This window comes from Sorex fumeus, unplaced genomic scaffold (assembly GCF_029834395.1).
Source record: "Sorex fumeus unplaced genomic scaffold, SorFum_2.1 ptg000063l, whole genome shotgun sequence".
In the NCBI taxonomy this organism is placed as follows: domain Eukaryota; kingdom Metazoa; phylum Chordata; class Mammalia; order Eulipotyphla; family Soricidae; genus Sorex; species Sorex fumeus.
The window spans coordinates 73,875,958-73,893,373 of NW_026606120.1; the positions used below are offsets into that span (position 1 = coordinate 73,875,958).

General features: G+C 51.4%; 1 protein-coding gene across 3 annotated transcripts in view; it reads right to left on the reverse strand.

Annotated features, from left to right (window-relative positions):
• The window catches only part of MED24 (mediator complex subunit 24), a 29,366-nt gene extending 13,819 nt beyond the window's left edge, over nucleotides 1-15,547 (reverse strand). The window contains exons 1-7 of one of the 3 annotated variants that reach the window (XM_056126707.1): nucleotides 15,503-15,547; nucleotides 14,947-15,112; nucleotides 14,783-14,865; nucleotides 1,197-1,235; nucleotides 835-908; nucleotides 312-544; nucleotides 120-176 (exon numbers count right to left, since the gene is read on the reverse strand). In XM_056126707.1, the coding sequence (XP_055982682.1) occupies nucleotides 120-176; nucleotides 312-544; nucleotides 835-908; nucleotides 1,197-1,235; nucleotides 14,783-14,865; nucleotides 14,947-15,076 (616 nt within the window). In that variant the 5' untranslated portion in view covers nucleotides 15,077-15,112; nucleotides 15,503-15,547. The other 2 variants (XM_056126706.1, XM_056126708.1) reach the window with 2 other exon arrangements.
• Between the last annotated feature and the right edge of the window lie 1,869 nt (nucleotides 15,548-17,416).

Below are 17,416 nucleotides of genomic sequence, written 5' to 3' on the forward strand. Positions count from 1 at the left end.
TCTGCCTGCTGGGCGGGGAGAGGGGGCAGGGACCCTGCCACATGCTCCTTGGGCAGCCCCCCACCCCCACCCCAGCACCTGGGCGCAGTGCTGCGCACCCAGTAATGCTCAGTAAATACCTGTTGGTTGACTGGCTCGGGCGCCACCCAGCCCAAGTCCCTGGGATGTATGCAATGCTTATGGGGAGAAAAAAAAGGAAGGGGGATGATTTCGGCTCCTCCTGGAAGGAAGTGGGCTGGCACCCTGCCTCTCCCCTCGCAAGTCAAGAAGGGGCCGTGGGGGCGGCGGCTCGGGGGAGCCAGGGCACATACAGGCCTCCTCCAGCTTGGCGATGTGCAGCAGGGCCCGGTTCTTGGTGCTGTTGAGGGTCTTCTCCAGGCGCTGCAGGCACATGGTGAGCTGCTTCTCCCCCGCTGCCGGAGAGCCGCCTTCCAGGCCCTCCCGGAGCCGCTCGGCAGAGGCTGCAGTGCAGCGCAGCAGCCAGTGGAGGGCGCTGAGGAGAGCCCGGCAGAGCCCCACGCACTCCTCGGCCTTGCCATGACAGCTGCAGGGAAAAAGAGGCGAGGTGGACCTTGGCGCCCAAGCCTGAGAGCGGAACCAGCCCGCCCTACTTCCCGGAGGGCTGGACCCAATTCTGGCAGGCAGGGGATGGAGCAAACTCGCCCCAAGGGAAGGAGCAAGCAGGAAACGTCGGGAGGAGAGAGTGCCACAGGAGGGAGCAGCGAGGGGGGAGCCCCAGGGCTAGTCTGTCTGTCTGTCTGCCCCGGTCCTAGGAGCTGCTGCCACTCACTGAGATCTTGCTGGGAGCCTGGGGGCCCCTCAGCCCTGTGTTACCTCAGTCGGTCACAAAACATGTCCAAGATGTCTAGCAGCGCCTGGACACACAGGTCCCGAGAGAAGTCATCAAACTGCGGGAGGAAGGGCAGAGGGTCTGCAGCTGGGCCCAGGTGGCCTCCTGCCCACCCTTCCTCTCAGATCGATTCCAGCCTCGTCCAGGAGGGGGCGCTGATGGGCTCCTCACTGCTGCACGCCCCCTGCCCAGGGTGCCCACTCCCCACCATCTCCACTGGAACCAGCACAAGGGCATCAGGCCTGCACGGTGGGAGAGGTCACACGAGCCAGGAGGCTGGGAGAGGTCCTGGTACTGCCAGATCTCTGCCATCCCCTGCCCCATTCTGCAGTGGCTCTGCCCATACCTTGCTGATAGCCGTGAGCACGGAGGAGCAGGACACCATCTGCAGGGAAGAAAGAGAATGGTCAGGCAGAGTCCCTGAGCGGCGGGGAAGCAGCACTGGCCCGCGAGGGGTTGCAGCTCTGCCCCTTCAGGCCCCTCAGGTTACCCAGCGAGGTGCGTGCCCTGTGCGTGTCCCCCTCAGCCGCACAGCGTCCTCCGGTGCCCCCCAGCACCACAGCAACTGGACCTAGCACTGAACCTCCAGCCCAGATGAGAACTGCTGGAGTTACCGCCAGGCCTCCTGAGCACCGCCTGGGAAATGCCCCCAATCTTATTTCAAAAATGAAAGCAGGCACTGGGCCAGAGAAAGTTCCACGGGGCTTGGCACAGGTTTTACATGCAGAAGCCCCACGTTCGATCACCAGCACCACACTGCCCCCATGCGCTGAGCACCTCTGGGAGTGACTCTCCTCTGAGAAAAGTGGCAGGAGTAGACACAGCATTGCTGGAGTAGAAACCCCCCAATAAAACAAATTAAAAAACTTCAGGGCCCATGATGCAGTCTAATGGTACTTGTCTTGCTTGCAGTGCCAGGGCCTACTCCTGGCCCTGCACTCAACAATCACTCTTGGTGGGGCTCCAGAGGACTCTCTGGGGTCAGGATACCACACCCAGGCTGGCTGGTTGCAAGGCAAGGGCCTTAGCCACTGTACCATCTCTCTGGTACAACACTTGCTGTACATGTTTGGCCCTGGTTCTGATTTCCAGCACACGCACAAAAGTCTAGGGCCAAAGAGACAGGCAGCTCCTCAATTTTGTACCCCAGAACTGCCTGTCGCTCCAGCTCTGCCTGTGTGGGCCTGGTGGCCCCAGGGGCACCTCTCCACCCAGCCAAGGCACCCATCAGGCCTGACAGTGCCCAGAAGAGTATCATTAGCAGAGCCCTTGGCCCCCTGAGCACTGCCGGGAAGACTAAAAAAAATTTAAACATGAAATACAGGGGCCAGAGCGATAGTGCAGCGGGTGGGGTGCTTGCCTTGCTGATCTGGGTTCAATTCCTGGCATTCCATTTGGTCCCCCAAGCACCGCCAGGAACGATCCCTGAGTGCAGAGCCAGGAGTAACCCCTAAGCATTGCTGGGTGTGACCCAAAAACAAACAAAAAGAAAAAGAAAGAAAAAAAGCTTTGCACTCAGGAATTATTCCTGGCAGTGCTCGGGGGACCATATGGGATGCTTTCTTTCTTTCTTTCTTTCTTTTTATCTTTATTTTTCTTTGTTTTTGGGTCACACCTAGCAATGCTCAGGGGTTCCTCCTGGCTCTGCACTCAGGGATCATTCCTGGTGGTGCTTGGGGGATGAAAGAAAGGAAGGAAGGAAGGAAGGAAGGAAGGAAGGAAGGAAGGAAGGAAGAAAGAAGAGAGAGGTATTAAGCCAGAAAGTCCCACGGATTCGGTGCAGGCTTTGCATGCAAGAGACCTGGGTGGATCCCCAGCACTGTGTCCCAGAGCACCACTGAGGAGGCCCTCCAGCACACAGCCAGCGGAAGCAGCTCCGAAATACCAAGTGGGCTAAATATTAAAAAAAGGGGGGGGAAAAAGTGGAGAAAGAAGTACTATTGTCCCTACTACCCTCAACCCAGACCCCCAAAAGATGACCTTGGGGTCCATGCAAAGGCACCAGATTCCATGCCCACATGTCACCCGGGAGCCCCCCACAAGGCTCTGGGGTGTGGGTGGGCATAGGCTGGCACATGCGCTTAGGCTACTTCACTCCCACTCCTGTCACGAGGGAGTTCGCGGGGATGGGCAGGCACTGAGGAGGCGGCGCCTGCACCCTGAAACAGGTCCTGGACCCCACTGCCTACACTCTGACTCAGCACTTCTCCGCGGCTCCGCAGCAGACCAACCTCCCTGCCAAAGCTGAAGTTCTTCCTCTGGGTACCAAGGAATTCCCTTTGTTGGGGGTGGGGGGGCACAGAGAGGGAGGGTGGGGCCACATTTGGTGGTGCTTGGGGCTTACCGTTCCCTGGCTCTGTGCTCAGGGATCACTCCTGGCAGGCTCAGGGGACCATATGGGGTGCTGATTGAACACGGCTGGCCACGTGCCAGCAAGTGCCCTACCCACTGTACTATCATAACTCAGGCACACCAAAGAATTTCTACATATCTCTCACTGAAGTCAGGAGCACTTTTCTCAATGACTACCATGAACCTGCCAGTAACATCCACAGAATGAATACGTGAAAACACACCCTTAGACCTGCATTTCCAGGCAGTCCTGACCAATAGGGAAGCTTCCAGCCACAGGGGACTGATAAATTGACATGAAAGTTAGACACAGCTGAAGTCTCTGTTCATCACTCGAGCCACCTTTCAAGGCTCAAAAATACATGTGGCCACGGCAGCTGTGGAGATACAGCAGAGACATACTGGCAAAGATATAGATTATTTCTTCTTTTTTTTTTTTCTTTTTGGGTCATACCCAGCTATGCTCAGGGGTTACTCCTGGCTCTGCACTCAGGAACTTTTCCTGGTAGTGTTCGGAGACCATATGGAATGCTGCTTGGGATCGAACCCGCTTGCAAGGCAAACGCCCTACCCACTGTGCTATCGCTCCAGTCCTGACATTACTTCTTACCAGTATATAATGTTCCACTGACCCACTGTTCAAAAGGTTCCTCAGAAAGTAGTTTCAAGACCAAAGTACTAGTAAAGCACATAAGGCGCTTTCCTTGCATGCAGCCAAACCGGATCCAATCCTGGGCATCCCATATGGTCCATCAGGGGTGATCCCTGAGCACAAGCAAGAAGTAAGTCGAGCCTTGCCAGGAGTGCTCCAAAACCAAAAACCAAACAAACAAACAAAAAAAGGTAGAGTCTTACACAGACATATGCACACATACGTGGAATGTATGGAAAGAATTTAGGGGGCTGGAGAGATGGTACTGTGGGTAGGGCGCTTGTCTTGCACAGGGCCAATCTGGGTTCAATCCCTGGGATCCCATTGGTGAAAACTGCATAAATGGGAGGGCCATGGCATGCGACCAGGGGGTTAACTAGTAGGACAAGAGGGGGAACAGGAAGGAAAGAAGGTCAGAAGGGGGCCACAGTTGGGAAAAGGTCAAGAACACTGTTCTAGGGCTGGAGCAATAGCACAGCAGGTAGGGCATTTGCTTTGCACGCGGCCGACCTGGGTTCGATCCCCCGCATCCCCTATGGTCCCCTGAGCACCGCCAGGAGTCATTCCTGAGTGCAGAGCCAGGAGTGACCCCTGAGCATTGCTGGGTGTGACCCAAAAAGAAAAAAACAAACAAACAAAAAAACACTGTTCTAGCTGAACCACACATAACAAGCTTTTTCATTTTTTTTTTTTAGTGACACCCCTCCCGCCCCCCAGCAAGCAATGTGCCAGGTATAGGTGTAGATACTCAACCCTCCCCCCCCAAATAAAACAAATAAAAAAATTCCAGGGCCCATGATGTAGGTTCAAGAGGGGGAGCGATAGCACAGCGGTTGGGCGTTTGCCTTACACGCAGCCAACATGGCCGACCCAAGTTCGATTCTTCCGCTCCTCTCGGAGAGCCCGGCAAGCTACCGAGAGTATCAAGCCCGCACGGCAAAGCCTGGCAAGCTCCCCGTGACGTATTCGATATGCCAAACACAGTAACATCAAGTCTCATGATGGAGACATTACTGGGCCTGCTTGAACAAAATCGATGAACAACGGGAGGACTGTGACTGACTGTGACTGTGATGATGTAGGTTCAATGATACTTGGTTTAGTTTTTGAGCCAGACCTGGCAGTGGTCAGGGCTTACTCCTGGCTCTGTACACTAACAATCACTCCTGGCAGTGCTCAGAGGACCATATAGGATATCAAACCCAGGCTGGCTGCATGCAAGGCAAGGGCCTTAGCCACTGTACCATCTCTCTGGTCCCACCGGTACAGCACTTGCTTTGCATGTTTGGCCCTGGTTCTGACTTCCAGCAGCACACACACAAAATTCTAGGGCCAAAGAGTCAGGCAGGTCCTCAATTTAATCCTCAGCACTGCCTGTCACTCGAGCTCTGCCTGTGTGGGCCTGGTGGCCCCAGGTGCACCTCTCCACCCAGCCAGGGCACCCATCAGGCCTGACAGTGCCAGAAAGAGTATCATTAGCAGAGCCCTTGGCCCCCCGAGCACTGCTGGGAAGACTGTCAAAAAATATAAACATAAAAATCAGGGGACAGAGCGACAGTGCAGTAGGTAGGCCGTCTGCCTTGCGCATGGTCGACCCCTGGTTTGATCTCCAGCATGCCATAGGGTCCCCTGAGCACTGCCAGGAGTGATTCCTGACTGCAGAGCCAGGAGTAACCCCTGAGCATCACCGGATGTAGCCCCAAAAATAATCGGGGCTGGAGTGATAGCACAGCAGGTAGGGCATTTGCCTTGCATGTGGCCGACCCGGGTTCAATTCCCAGCATCCCATATGGTTCCCTGAGCACTGCCAAGAGTAATTCCTGAGTGCAGAGCCAGGAGTAATCCGTATGCATCACCGGGTGTGACCCAAAAAAGAAAAAAACAAACAAAAACTCTAGCAGGCTGATAAAAAAAATAAGTAAATATAGAAAATTGTTAAACCGCATACTCAAACTTCAGTGGCAAAATATGCCAAAACAGGGGCCAGAGACATAGTTGGATGACTTGAAACTAAGGCTGTGTGTGCAGGAGGAAGCCCTGGGTTCCATCCCTAGTACTGTTTAAGGCCGCTTTTGGGCAAACAATCCAAACCAGAAGGCAAAGGCAGAACCTCAGGATAATCGCCTGCCTCTAAGGCTGTCTCCACTAGTGGAAAGGCAGTGTCCAAAGCTTTCAAACAGCCGAGCCGGCCCCCGCGCCCTTCCTGGCACATTTTACAGGCATGGCCGTGCCTCCCCTGTGTGCTTCCTCCACTGTGTGAACAGACCACTCTCTGTGCCGTCATCATTAACCCGTGTCTGGGGGACACGGGAGCCAAACACACAGAGGACTTAAGTACACAATCGGCGGCTGCGCGCCGTGCCCTCTCCGCAGGACGTGCCTCTGAGCCCCCCAGCAAGGGCCCGGCAGCAGCCATCAGAGAGTTGGGAGCCTGCCGGAGCAGGATGACCAGAACGTTCCAGGCAAGTGTTTGTTTATTTATAACTGATGTCCCCATAGCAAGAGCTTGGCAGGGAAACGGCATCCTGCTGGATGCCGACCTGGAGGGGGAGCTGGCCCTTCTCACTAGAACCTGCCCCCCACACTCCCACACGAGACGCCCCGACTCGGCATATTGTGAGGGGAGGCGCCAGTGCAAAGTGCGTCCACGGTTTCCCGTGCAGAATTCTGCTCCGTGAATGTTTGCTAAACCGGTGCAGCGCCACTACTCCAGAGACCTAAAAATACCTTCCACGTGCTGAAGTGTTTTTCACAGTGGGAATCTAACCTATGCCAGTCTCCCTGCACCTATCCCCGCAGGGACCGTCCGAGGCCAGAGTGCCCGCAGCTCTCCTGCACCCCGCACCCTCTCCCGAGTGCCTGCAGCTTGTGCTGCATAGATGGAAGGGTCTCTTGCCTCTGCGGATGCAGTGACGGCACTGTGGGTCCTGCAAGTGTGGGCCACTATGCAGGGGGCCCCAGGTTCAAACTGAATCAACCAAGTCCCAGAGGCCTTTCCCCGCCTTTGTTTCTCTAGTCTACTCAGGCATCTCACCCCCTCTCGCCTTCCCCGTCAGACACATCTCAAGATTCCTCCTGGGCCAAAGCGATAGTACAGTGGGTAGGACACTGGCCTTGCAACTGATCACCTGGGTTCAATCCCCAACAGCCCACCAGGAGGGAGGCACAATCCCTTAGCACAAAGCCAGAAGCCCTGAGCACTGCTGAGTGTGGTCCCACCCAAACAAAGATCCTATTGGGGGCGGGGGAGGTATGAGAGTAAGGTTTGGGCCACAGCCAGTGATGCTCAGGGCACACGCCTCGATGCTAGGGGGTCATTTCTGGTGGAGCTCAGGGTGATCATCCTCTCTGGGCTCAGGGATCACTCCTGGCAGGCCTGTGTTCTGGCCCTCTTACAGGTCGGTTTTCATTTCCTTCTGGGGCACCACAGGCTGTAGCCAAAAAATACAAAGAATAAAGAAAAAGAAAACAAAAAGTAGATACTATAAAGATACTTTGTATCACTGGGGGCAAAGACTAAACTCACGCTTCTTAAACTGTGGGTCATCATACCATTTGGGGTCCTATCACTGGACGGGAAGGGACAATGAAAAATTTTGGCAACAGTTAAAGATTTCTAAAGGCAAAGACAGAAAAATGAGCTCAAGATCAATAGCACAGTCTGGAGAGATAGCTCAAAGGGCTGAAGGCAGAGACAGAGCACAGAGGCTGATGCTCTTTCCTTGCATGTGGCAGGCACCAGTTTCGGCCCTGGCATCACATAAGGTCCCTTGAGCCCCACCAGGAACTATCCCTGAACACAGAGCCAGGAGTAAAGCCCTGAGTACGGCCAAGTGAGGTCCAAAAGCAAACAACAACAAAAAAAGAAAAAAAGTCAAAACTGCCTAATGAAGCTGAGATTCCTGACAGCGTCACACGTTGCATTTCTCAGGCGACAGGGGGTGACAAGTAAGAAAAAAGAGTGGCCCACACTGCCCATCTTGCCGGCAGAGAGATGGCCCAGAGTCACGTCTCTGAAAGAATCTGATACCACCAAGTTTTTCCAGATAGGCAGGTCCAGCTGAGGGCTCTGGGGCTTCTAGGAAAGAGGGCAGGTAGATCACCATTTTTTTTCTTTTTTTCAGAGGGGCACACCTGGCAGTGCTCAGAACTGTGTTTCTATCCGGCCAACCTGGGTTCGATCCTCAGCATCCCATATGGTTCCCTGAGCATCACCAAGAGTACTGCACTGTAACTCTGGCTCCCTTATTCCCCTTCCTGTCTGAAGGCACAGCAGCCCGCAGCTATACATACCAACACCCTCTGACAAAGTCAAGGCCCAGCTCCGGGGCCTGAACCTCATCAAACTGCCAAGCCGCCAAATTGTTCCAGATCTACAGCTCCTGGACGGCGCAACTACAACACCTCCAAATTTCATAAAACTCTCAGCCCAGGAGGACCATAGCATATCTGAGGGGAAAGTTACATAAAGACCACCAAGCGGGGCTGGAGACATAGCACAGCGGTTAAGGTGTTTGCCTCACACACGGCCAACCCAGGTTCGATTCCCAGCATCCCATATGGTCCCCTGAGCACCAGCAGGAGGAATTCCTGAGTGCAGAGCCAGGAGTAACCAATGCAGAAGACTCAACTAGCACCGGCCAGCACTTAGAGCCTCAGACATGCCTTTAGCACCATCGCTGTGAGATAGAACAATTACCACAAACAGACTCTTACTGATCTAAATTTTGATAATTCCATTTGCCTTTGCATTGTAACAAACAATATGAAGTAAATTTATTTGTGCCTGGAAGGGCTGGGGTAATAGGTGGCAAACTAGGGACACTGGAGAAGGGCAGGGCACACTGGTGATGCGATTGGTGCTGGAACACTGAATGCCTGAAACAACTGTATTGTGAGCAACTGGGTAAATCACCGTGTTGTCATCAAAAATAAATTGGTTTTGAATTTTTAAAAAGTAGAAAGTTTACAAAGCTCTGGTCAAAATTGACAGCAGGAGCCGGAGAGAGAGAGTACAATGGGTAAGGCGCTTGTCTTGCACGTGGCCAACCTAGATTTGATCCCCGGCATCCCATAAGGTCCCCTGAGCCCACCAGGAGCACAGAGTCAGGAGTAAGCCCTGAGTACCGCCAGGTGTGGCCCCAAAACACACCAAAACCTGACAGCAGCATAACTACAAGACTCTCTGAATAAATCAAAACCCAGGGAACCATGTCCTTATGGCAAATTAGACGGGAATTTATATCTCAAAATCTTAATAAATCCGTTCCCCCTAAATAGTCAACAAATAGTAAGAAAAAGTGAACAGGACCAAAGACACAGCTTAAGGGCTGGACACAAGCTGAAGGAACAGGAGGCCCTCCTGCTGCAAGGTGGGATGTGGTGCATGGCCACATGTGGCCCCCAGACAGGACCTAACTCATCCTGACAAGATAGAGACAGAGCCTATAAACATGAAAAACACACAGGTGTGGGAAAACATAACTCGATGTAGTATTTTGCCTCTCCAGAAAGAAATTTTTTCAATTTCTAGTACTGGTTGGGGCCAGAGTAATAGTACAGCGGGCAGGGCACCTGCCTTGCATTCAGCCAACTTAAGATTCAATCCCCAGCATTCCAAATGGTCTCCCAAGCCTTCCTGGAGTGATTCATGCAGAGCCAGGCGTAACCCAAGCACTGCCAGTTGTGGGCTCAAAACAGAAAGATTAAATAAAACTGCTTTTTTTTCCAATCCGCCATCCGCGGATTTTTATTTTTATCTTAAAAATAAAGAGTGATTTTAAAGCAAATAAATAAAATAAAACTAAGATATCTGCTTATTTCTTTTTTTGGGGGGGGTATGGAGGAGCACATCCAATGTGCTAATATCAGTCAATATTACTCTGACTGTGCTCAAAAGGCATCCCGGTGCCAGGGACCGAAGCTGGGTTGGTCATGATCAAGGCAAGCACCCTACCTGCTGCTCTATCTCTCTGGCCCTGCCTGTTTCTTTTTGGTTTGGGTTTGGAGACACACCAGCTGGGCTCATGGGCTGCTCTTGACTCTGCTCTGTAAACCATGCAGTCCTGGGAATCAAATAGGGATCAATGACATGTGAAATAAACCGCTTGACTCCTGTGCTATCTCTCTGACCGCTTTATTTGCCTATCTCCTTTTCATTCTCCCACAGCTGTATGTGGAATGTCCCAGAGGCTTCAGGACATGTGACCATGTCATAAACCTAAATATGTCCCAAACTGAAATACCTATATAACGAAGTAATGGACAGTTTCCAAATGACCATAATACTATCAAATCATGCATGGAGGGGCTGGTGATATTACAGTGGGCAGGGATTTGCCTTGAATGAGGTTGACCCGGGCTCAACCCCCACCCGGCATCCCATATGGTCCCCTGACCACTGCCAGGAGTGATTCCTGAGTGCAAAGCCAGGATTAACCCCTGAGCATCACCATGTATAATCCAAAAACGGAACAAAAAAATTAATTTTTTAAAAGTCATGCATGGGGTAAAAACTCTATTAAAAGTTCCAAAGAGAAAGGCTGGAGTGATGGCACAGTGGGCAGGGCGTCTGCCTTGTACGCGGCCGACCCAGGTTCAATTCCCAGCATTCCATATGGTCCCCTGAGCATAATTCTTGAGTGCATGAGCCAGGAGTAACCCCTGTGCATCGCCAGGTGTGACCCAAAAAGCAAAAAAAAAAAAAAAAGTTCCAAAGAGAAAAAAGAAAAAAAAATTTTTTTAAGTGTGAAACAGTGGGCCGGAGTGACATTACAGTGGGTAGGGCACTTGCCTTGCACCAGCAGATCTGGTTCAATCCCCAGCATCCCAAATGGTCCCCCTAAGCACTGCCAAGAGTGAGCTCAAAAAAAAGAAGAAAAAAAATGCAAGAGAGAGACCAAAGAGTATAAAAAGTTCATGGGAGGGGGCTGGAGAGACAGCACAGCAGGTAGGGCGTTTGCCTTGCACGCAGCTGACCCGGGTTCGATTCCCAGCATCCCATATGGTCCCCTGAGCACCGCCAGGAGTAACTCCTGAGTGCAGAGCCAGGAGTAACCCCTGTGCATCACCAGGTGTAATCCAAAAAGCAAAAAAAAAAAAAAAAAAGTTCATGGGAGGACTGGTTAATGGTTAGATCTAACCATTGGATCTAACAAAGTGTGTGGGGGGCTGAGGGTAGGTAAGATAGAGAAGAGACTGGTATGACAATAATATCTGAGAATGATCATGCTGGAGAAGAAATGAGTGTTAAAAGTAGGTAAAGAGGAACTGGAGCGATGGCACCGTGGGTAAGGCATTTGCCTTGCATACGGCCAACCCGGGTTCGGTTCCCAGCATCCCATATGGTCCCCCGAGCACTGCCAGGAGTAATTCCTGAGTACAGAACCAGGAGTAACCCCTATGCATCACCAGGTGTGACCCAAAAAAGAAAAAAAAAAGTAGGTAAAGAGATATTCTTGATAACTTTCCAGTATCAATATTGCAAACCACAATGCTCCAGAAGGAGAGAGAGAGAGAGAAAGAGAGAGAGAGAAGAAAAGCACCTGCCATAGACGTGGGGGTGTGATGGGAGGGAACCTGGAGACACTAGTACTGGGAAATGTACACTGGTGGAGGGATGGTTGGGTGTTAGAATACTGTGTGACTAAAATCCAGTCATGAACAGCTATGTAAGGGTCTATCTCACAGTGATTCAATAAAAAAGTTTTTAAAAATTTTCATGGGAAGGAGAAATAGTATAGGAAATAGTATAGCATGCCTGCTTGCCTTCAAGCAGTTGACCTTGATTTAAGCCCCCAGCACTACATATGGTCCCACACACACCGCCAGGGGTCACTCTTTTTTTTTTTTTTTTTAAGTAAAACAGATTTTATTTGGAGGTTTTAGGAAGGGGAAGGAGGGAAAGTGGAAGAGAGTAGAGTAATGTGCTCAAGAGAGAGCGTGGGCGGAGAGAGCCCTACACACATCCCAGCATTACATAGGAGAGCATGAAAGTACACATCTCAAGAGGGGAGATGCAGGCAACATATGTGCTCAGGCACTACATGTGCTCAGCCTCATGGGCACAAGCAGCACGTGGGCTCTGGCAGCATATGCACAGGAGTCACTCTTGAACACAGAACCAGGAACAGCCCCTGACAGCCACAGATATGACCAAAAAAAAAAAGAACAATAATGATAATAAACAAAGTACTCCTCCCTTGGGTCCAAAGGGGTAGCTCAAAGGGCTGAGTACATGCTTTATATGCATAAGATCCAGATCCAGGTTTGATCCCCAGCACCACACGGGCCCCTGAGCACTGCTAGGAGCAACTCCCAAGCACTGAGCTGGGAGTAGTCCCTAAGTATTGCCAGTTGTGGCCTAAAAACCAAAGGAACGAAAAACATAACAGGGGCCTAAGCGAAAGTACAGAGGGTAATTGCCTAGCATGTGGCCAACCCAGGTTCAATCCCCAGCATCCCCTATGGTCCCCCAAGTACCACGAGGAGTAATTCCTGAGTGCAGAGCCAGGAAGAACCCCTGAGCATCGCTGGGTATGACCCAAAAGAAAAAAAAAGAAAAAAAGGGGTGTTTGCCTTGCACGCGGCCGACCCGGGTTCGATTCCCAGCACCCCATATGGTCCCCTGAGCATTGCCAGAAGTAACTCCTGAGTGCAGAGCCAGGAGTAACCCCTGTGCATCGCCGGGTGTGACCCAAAAAGCAAAAAAAAAAAAAAAAAAGATCCTCCCTTTTCAAATAAAATGTTTTGTTTTTGTGCCACACTAGGCAGAGCTCAGGGCTTACTCCTGGCTCTGAGTTCAGGATTCACTCCTGGTGGGGCTCGAAGGACCATATGCGATGCTGGGGACAGAACCCAGGTATGGCAACCCACTATACTATATTTCCAGTCCTCAAATAAAATAGCTAATGTATAAGGCCAGATCTTCTTTATATACCTTAACCAAACTAGCCCACTGCAGTAGTTGAATACAGAAGCAGAAGTCAGTTGTCTCTATGAATTAAGTACTACAGAGATGTGCAAAAAGGTATTTGAGAGTGAGGTTTGGGTTATACCCTGTAGTGCTTAGGGGGCTACTCTCTGCTCAGTGCTCAGGGGTTACTCCTGGTGGTTCTCAGGAGTACCTTTATATACTTTAACCAAACTAGACCATAGCAGCAGTTGAATACGGAAGCAGAAGTCAGCTGTCTTCTGGGAGCCAAATATTACAGAGGTGTGCAAAAAGGTATTTGGGGGTGAAGTTTGGGTTATACACTGTAGTGCTTAGGGGACTACTCTCTGCTCATTGTCTAGGGGTTACTCCTGGCGGTGCTCAGGAGACCATGTGGTACCAGGGATAGAACTTGAGCTTCCTGGGCCGGAGAGACAGTACAGTGTGTAGGTCGTTTGCCTTGCACACGGCCAACCTGGGTCTGATCTCCGGCATCCCATACGGTCCCCCAGCACAGTCAGAAGTAAGGAGTAATTCCTGAGTGAAGAGCCAGGAAAAACCCCTGAGCATTGCTGGGTGTGACCCAAAAAGCAAAAAAAAAAAAAAAAAAAGAACTTGAGCTTCCTGTATGCCAAATCTGCACTCCAGCCCATTGAACTCTCTCTCTGACTCTGCTTTATTTTGGGGGGGAGGCACAGTCCCAAGCAGTGCTCAGGTGGCCACAGGGCACTTCTGGTGACTTTTGGGCAAAAAGGGTAGCAGTTTATTGCTGAGGGCCTGAGGCTGAAAAGCTGCTTGGGCCTGAAGTACTAAGACCACCGGGGCCATACCCAGAGGTGCTAAGGGGCCTCCAGGTCTACACCCAGTGGTCCTGGAGGGGGAAGGGGGAGAGGGAGCATGTGGTGCCTGGATGGAACTAGGGTTGAGTGCATGGAAACCAGGTGCCTTAGGAACAGATAGTACAGGACTTAAGGTGCTTTCCTTGCATGCAGCTGACCCCAGTTCGATCCCTAGCACTGTGTATGGACCCCAAGCCCTGCCAGGAGTGAACACTGAGCCCACAACCAAAGGAAAGCCCTGAGCACAGCTGGGTATGGCGGGAGAACAAAACAGAATAAAACAAAATAAATTCTCCATTTTAATGTCTAAAGTTGATAAATATAGGGGGCCAGAGCGATAGCTCAGCGGGGAGAGCCTTTGCCTTGCATGCGGCCGACTCAGGTTTGATCCCCGACAACCCAACTGGTTCCCCGAGCACCACCAGGAGGAGTTCCTGAGTGCAGAGCCAGGAGTAACACCTGTGCATCGCCAGTTGTGACCCAAAAAGCCAAAAAGTAAAAAAGTGATAAATACAGAGAAGGATATTAACAAAAACTCTGAAGGCACAACTGGGGGGCTGAGGGGCATACCCCGCAGTGCCTGGGGGCTATTCCTGGATTGACTTCGTGATTAAAAATTAAAAAGGCACCTGAACCCAAGACTACAGCTCTCACCAGACCAAATCATTTCCAATTCTGACAATATCACGTGGGTTTGCCTCTTAAGACTTTACACTTTCTTTTCTTTCTGCTTTGAGCACAATCATTGATGAGCCCCATGAACTTCTATTCCACCACATGCAAGCCTCAGTTTGAACCCCACCCACCCAGTTTGCTCCCCCTGGATTAGCTGCTGCCCCCATAGGACGCTCCAAAACCAAATCCTATACCCAGTGTGTGACCACTCACTGCCATGTCCACAACATGCAGGCTGAGACCAGGCCTTGATATCAGTTCGGGGCCTGTGGCAGGGTTGAGCACACAGCGTTGGTAAACGTGAATGGGTAAAGTTAATGTTAACATTTGCCACAACCACTAAGTATTACCATTTTCAGGACAAACCCGATGTTCAAAGAAGTCATGTGTTCAATCAATTCACCTAGGAAGTGGAAGTTGCCAACGCCAGCCCCAGTCTCTGACCTCAGACCCTCACTCCCTGGAGAAGGTGAGCAGTTTACCTGGGAGCTAATGGCATACTTCAGGTAGGAGAGGATGAGAGGGTTGGGGGAAGGTCCAATCATGGCCTGCTCCAGGAGTGCTTCTGCAAGGGGAACACAGGAGGATTGAGTGATGACCACTTTTCTGGGCGCCCCCTCCCATCCCTCCTTCCTCCACTCGAGACCTGCGAGGTTGAGAATATCCCAGGTGGCGCCTTTAGGGAAGAATTTCTTCATGTTGATGGCCCACTGGTAGTCGCTCCATCGCTCCTTCCAGGCTTGCAAAATTGCTTGCTTCAGATTCACCACCTTCATGATTTCACGGGCGAGGCGGGGCCCGGGGCTGTCAGTCTAGAGGTGGGGGAAATCTTGCGAGACGAGGGGAAAGGCGATTCAGAGGGAAAGGAGGGGGGCGGGCAGAATGGACTGGCACGGAGCAAACACAGGAAGACTAGCGAGGAAGAGGAGCTAGAGCAGCGGGTAAGGTAGGGACCCTGTCAGGCTCCGTCCTCCCGAACCCCCTTCCTGGAACCGGAGCGCTGAAAGAGGGTGTCAAAAAGGGATGGATGCAAAGCGAGCAGTCAGGAGTTAAGCCAGTTCCAGTTGACTAATTACGGGGAGCACCCCTCAGTCACTACTCTCCCAAATCCCCACTTGCCCTTTTCTCCCCCTTTCCCAACCCTAAAACCGTAATTCCTGTTTTCATTCCGTCCTCCCCATCTCCCCCAAATGTAAGCGTACCGGACAACCTAGCTCTAGCGCCTAGGTACCGCCATCTTGGCACTCAATGAAAGAGCTAATTTTCTATTGGCTGGGAGCAAAATGCACAAGCCAATAGGAATGCAGGAAGGGCCAGGTTTCACCGGGGTGTCTTCTGGGAATTGTAGTTCCTAGCGTTAGGCTCGCGGGGAAGCTAAAGGACTTAGCTAAGTGGGCCCGCGTTGTTTCCTCCTTTAGGGAGAAATGGAGAAAGACACAAGCGCATCACGAGACTCCGGGAGGCCGAGCTGATGGTGACGGGGGCCGTGAAAGGCCTCTCGCCTCCAGGCCACGCCCAATGACATCACTGTCGACCGGGCATTTCAATCCTATTCCAACACCCTTTCGCAGCCTGCTAGCCAGCGAGCGCTGCAAGGGTGTGGCGTATGTATGGTTGGAGATCTGGTTCTTTCTCTTTCCTAGCTTTTTGTTTGTTTTGTCGCAAGTTCCTGGGCCTACCAGAGTTCTCATCTGCGCACCTTTGCTCCAGTAGCAAAACATTGAGGCTTCCAGTAGCAAAACATTGAGGCTTCTCCATCAATGAGACACCTTGTCCTCTTCACTTCCCCCCACCCCCCACCCCCTATGATTACCTTGCATGCTGCTTGAATACAGGGAGCAGGGAGGAGAAAACTGAGGTTAAGGCTTTTAGATACAGGGACCGGACAGATGGATAGTACAACGGATGAAGGCGCTTGCTTTGCACACGGCCCACCCGTTTTCGATTCCAGCATCCCTTATGGGTCCCCGAGAACCGCCAGGAGTGATCCCTGGAGTGCAGAGCCAGGAGTAATCCCTGAGCATCCCCGGGTGTGGCCCAAAAACCAAAAAAGAAAAATAGAAACAAGGAAACTCTGAGAAATGGCTCTAGCCAAAGAGGCCAAAGACGTGATGAGTAAATGTGACCTAGTATCTTGGATGTGATTCTGGAACAGAAAAAATACAGTTGGTGGGCCAGAGAGAGAGAGAGAGAGAGAGAGAGAGAGAGAGAGAGTGCGCATAACAGGCTGAGTGCAAGCTTTGCATTCCAGAGTCCCTCTTCCAGTCCCAGCACTGCATAGTCCCCCAGCACTGCTGGAAAAGTGCTGTGTGTACAACGCCGGCATAGCCCTGGAGCACAGCTGGGTGTATCCCAAATTCAAACCAAAAATGCTGGTAAAAACTTAAGTCTGAGTAATGAATGACTTAATTGGGGCTAAAAGACAGTACAGGGCTTCAGGCATAAGCTTTGCATGTGAACTATTGTTTTGGATCTTTTGCTTTCTTGGGGGGGTGGGGTAGGAGGCCATACCCGGCTGAACTCAGGGTTTACTTCTGGCCCTGCTCTCAGGGATCATTCTTGGCAGGCTTGGCAGTCCATATGGGATGCCAGGGAACAACCAGCTCAGCTCTGCAAGTCTACCCACTATACTATCTCTCCAGCCCCCCTGGAAAACAGGAATTTTATCTCAAGCATGATCCCCTAGCATCACGGGATGACCAGGTAAATGGCCAGCACTTGTAGGCCTGAGCAGCACTGCATCCTCTTGCCCCAAGCTTCCTGAGCACCATTTGGGATGCCAGAAAAAAAAAAAAGAAAAATGGATGTTAGTTAATGCTACAGTGATACAGTTAATGCTAATAGTGTGAATATTGTTTCGCTTGTCGTTGTTTTGCTGTTGTTGTGTAGTTTGAGGGCCATACTCAGCCATGTTCAGGTGTTACTCCTGGCTCTGTACTCAGGGATCTCTCCAGGCAACACTCAGGGGACTGTATTTGGTGGTGGGGATTGAATCTCGGTCTGCTGCTTATAAAACAAGTGACTTACCTGCTATACTATCTCTCCAGTCCCTGATTTTTGTTTTGTTTGTTTTGGTTTTTGCTCTTTGTATTGTTTCATTGCAGTGACAATGATTG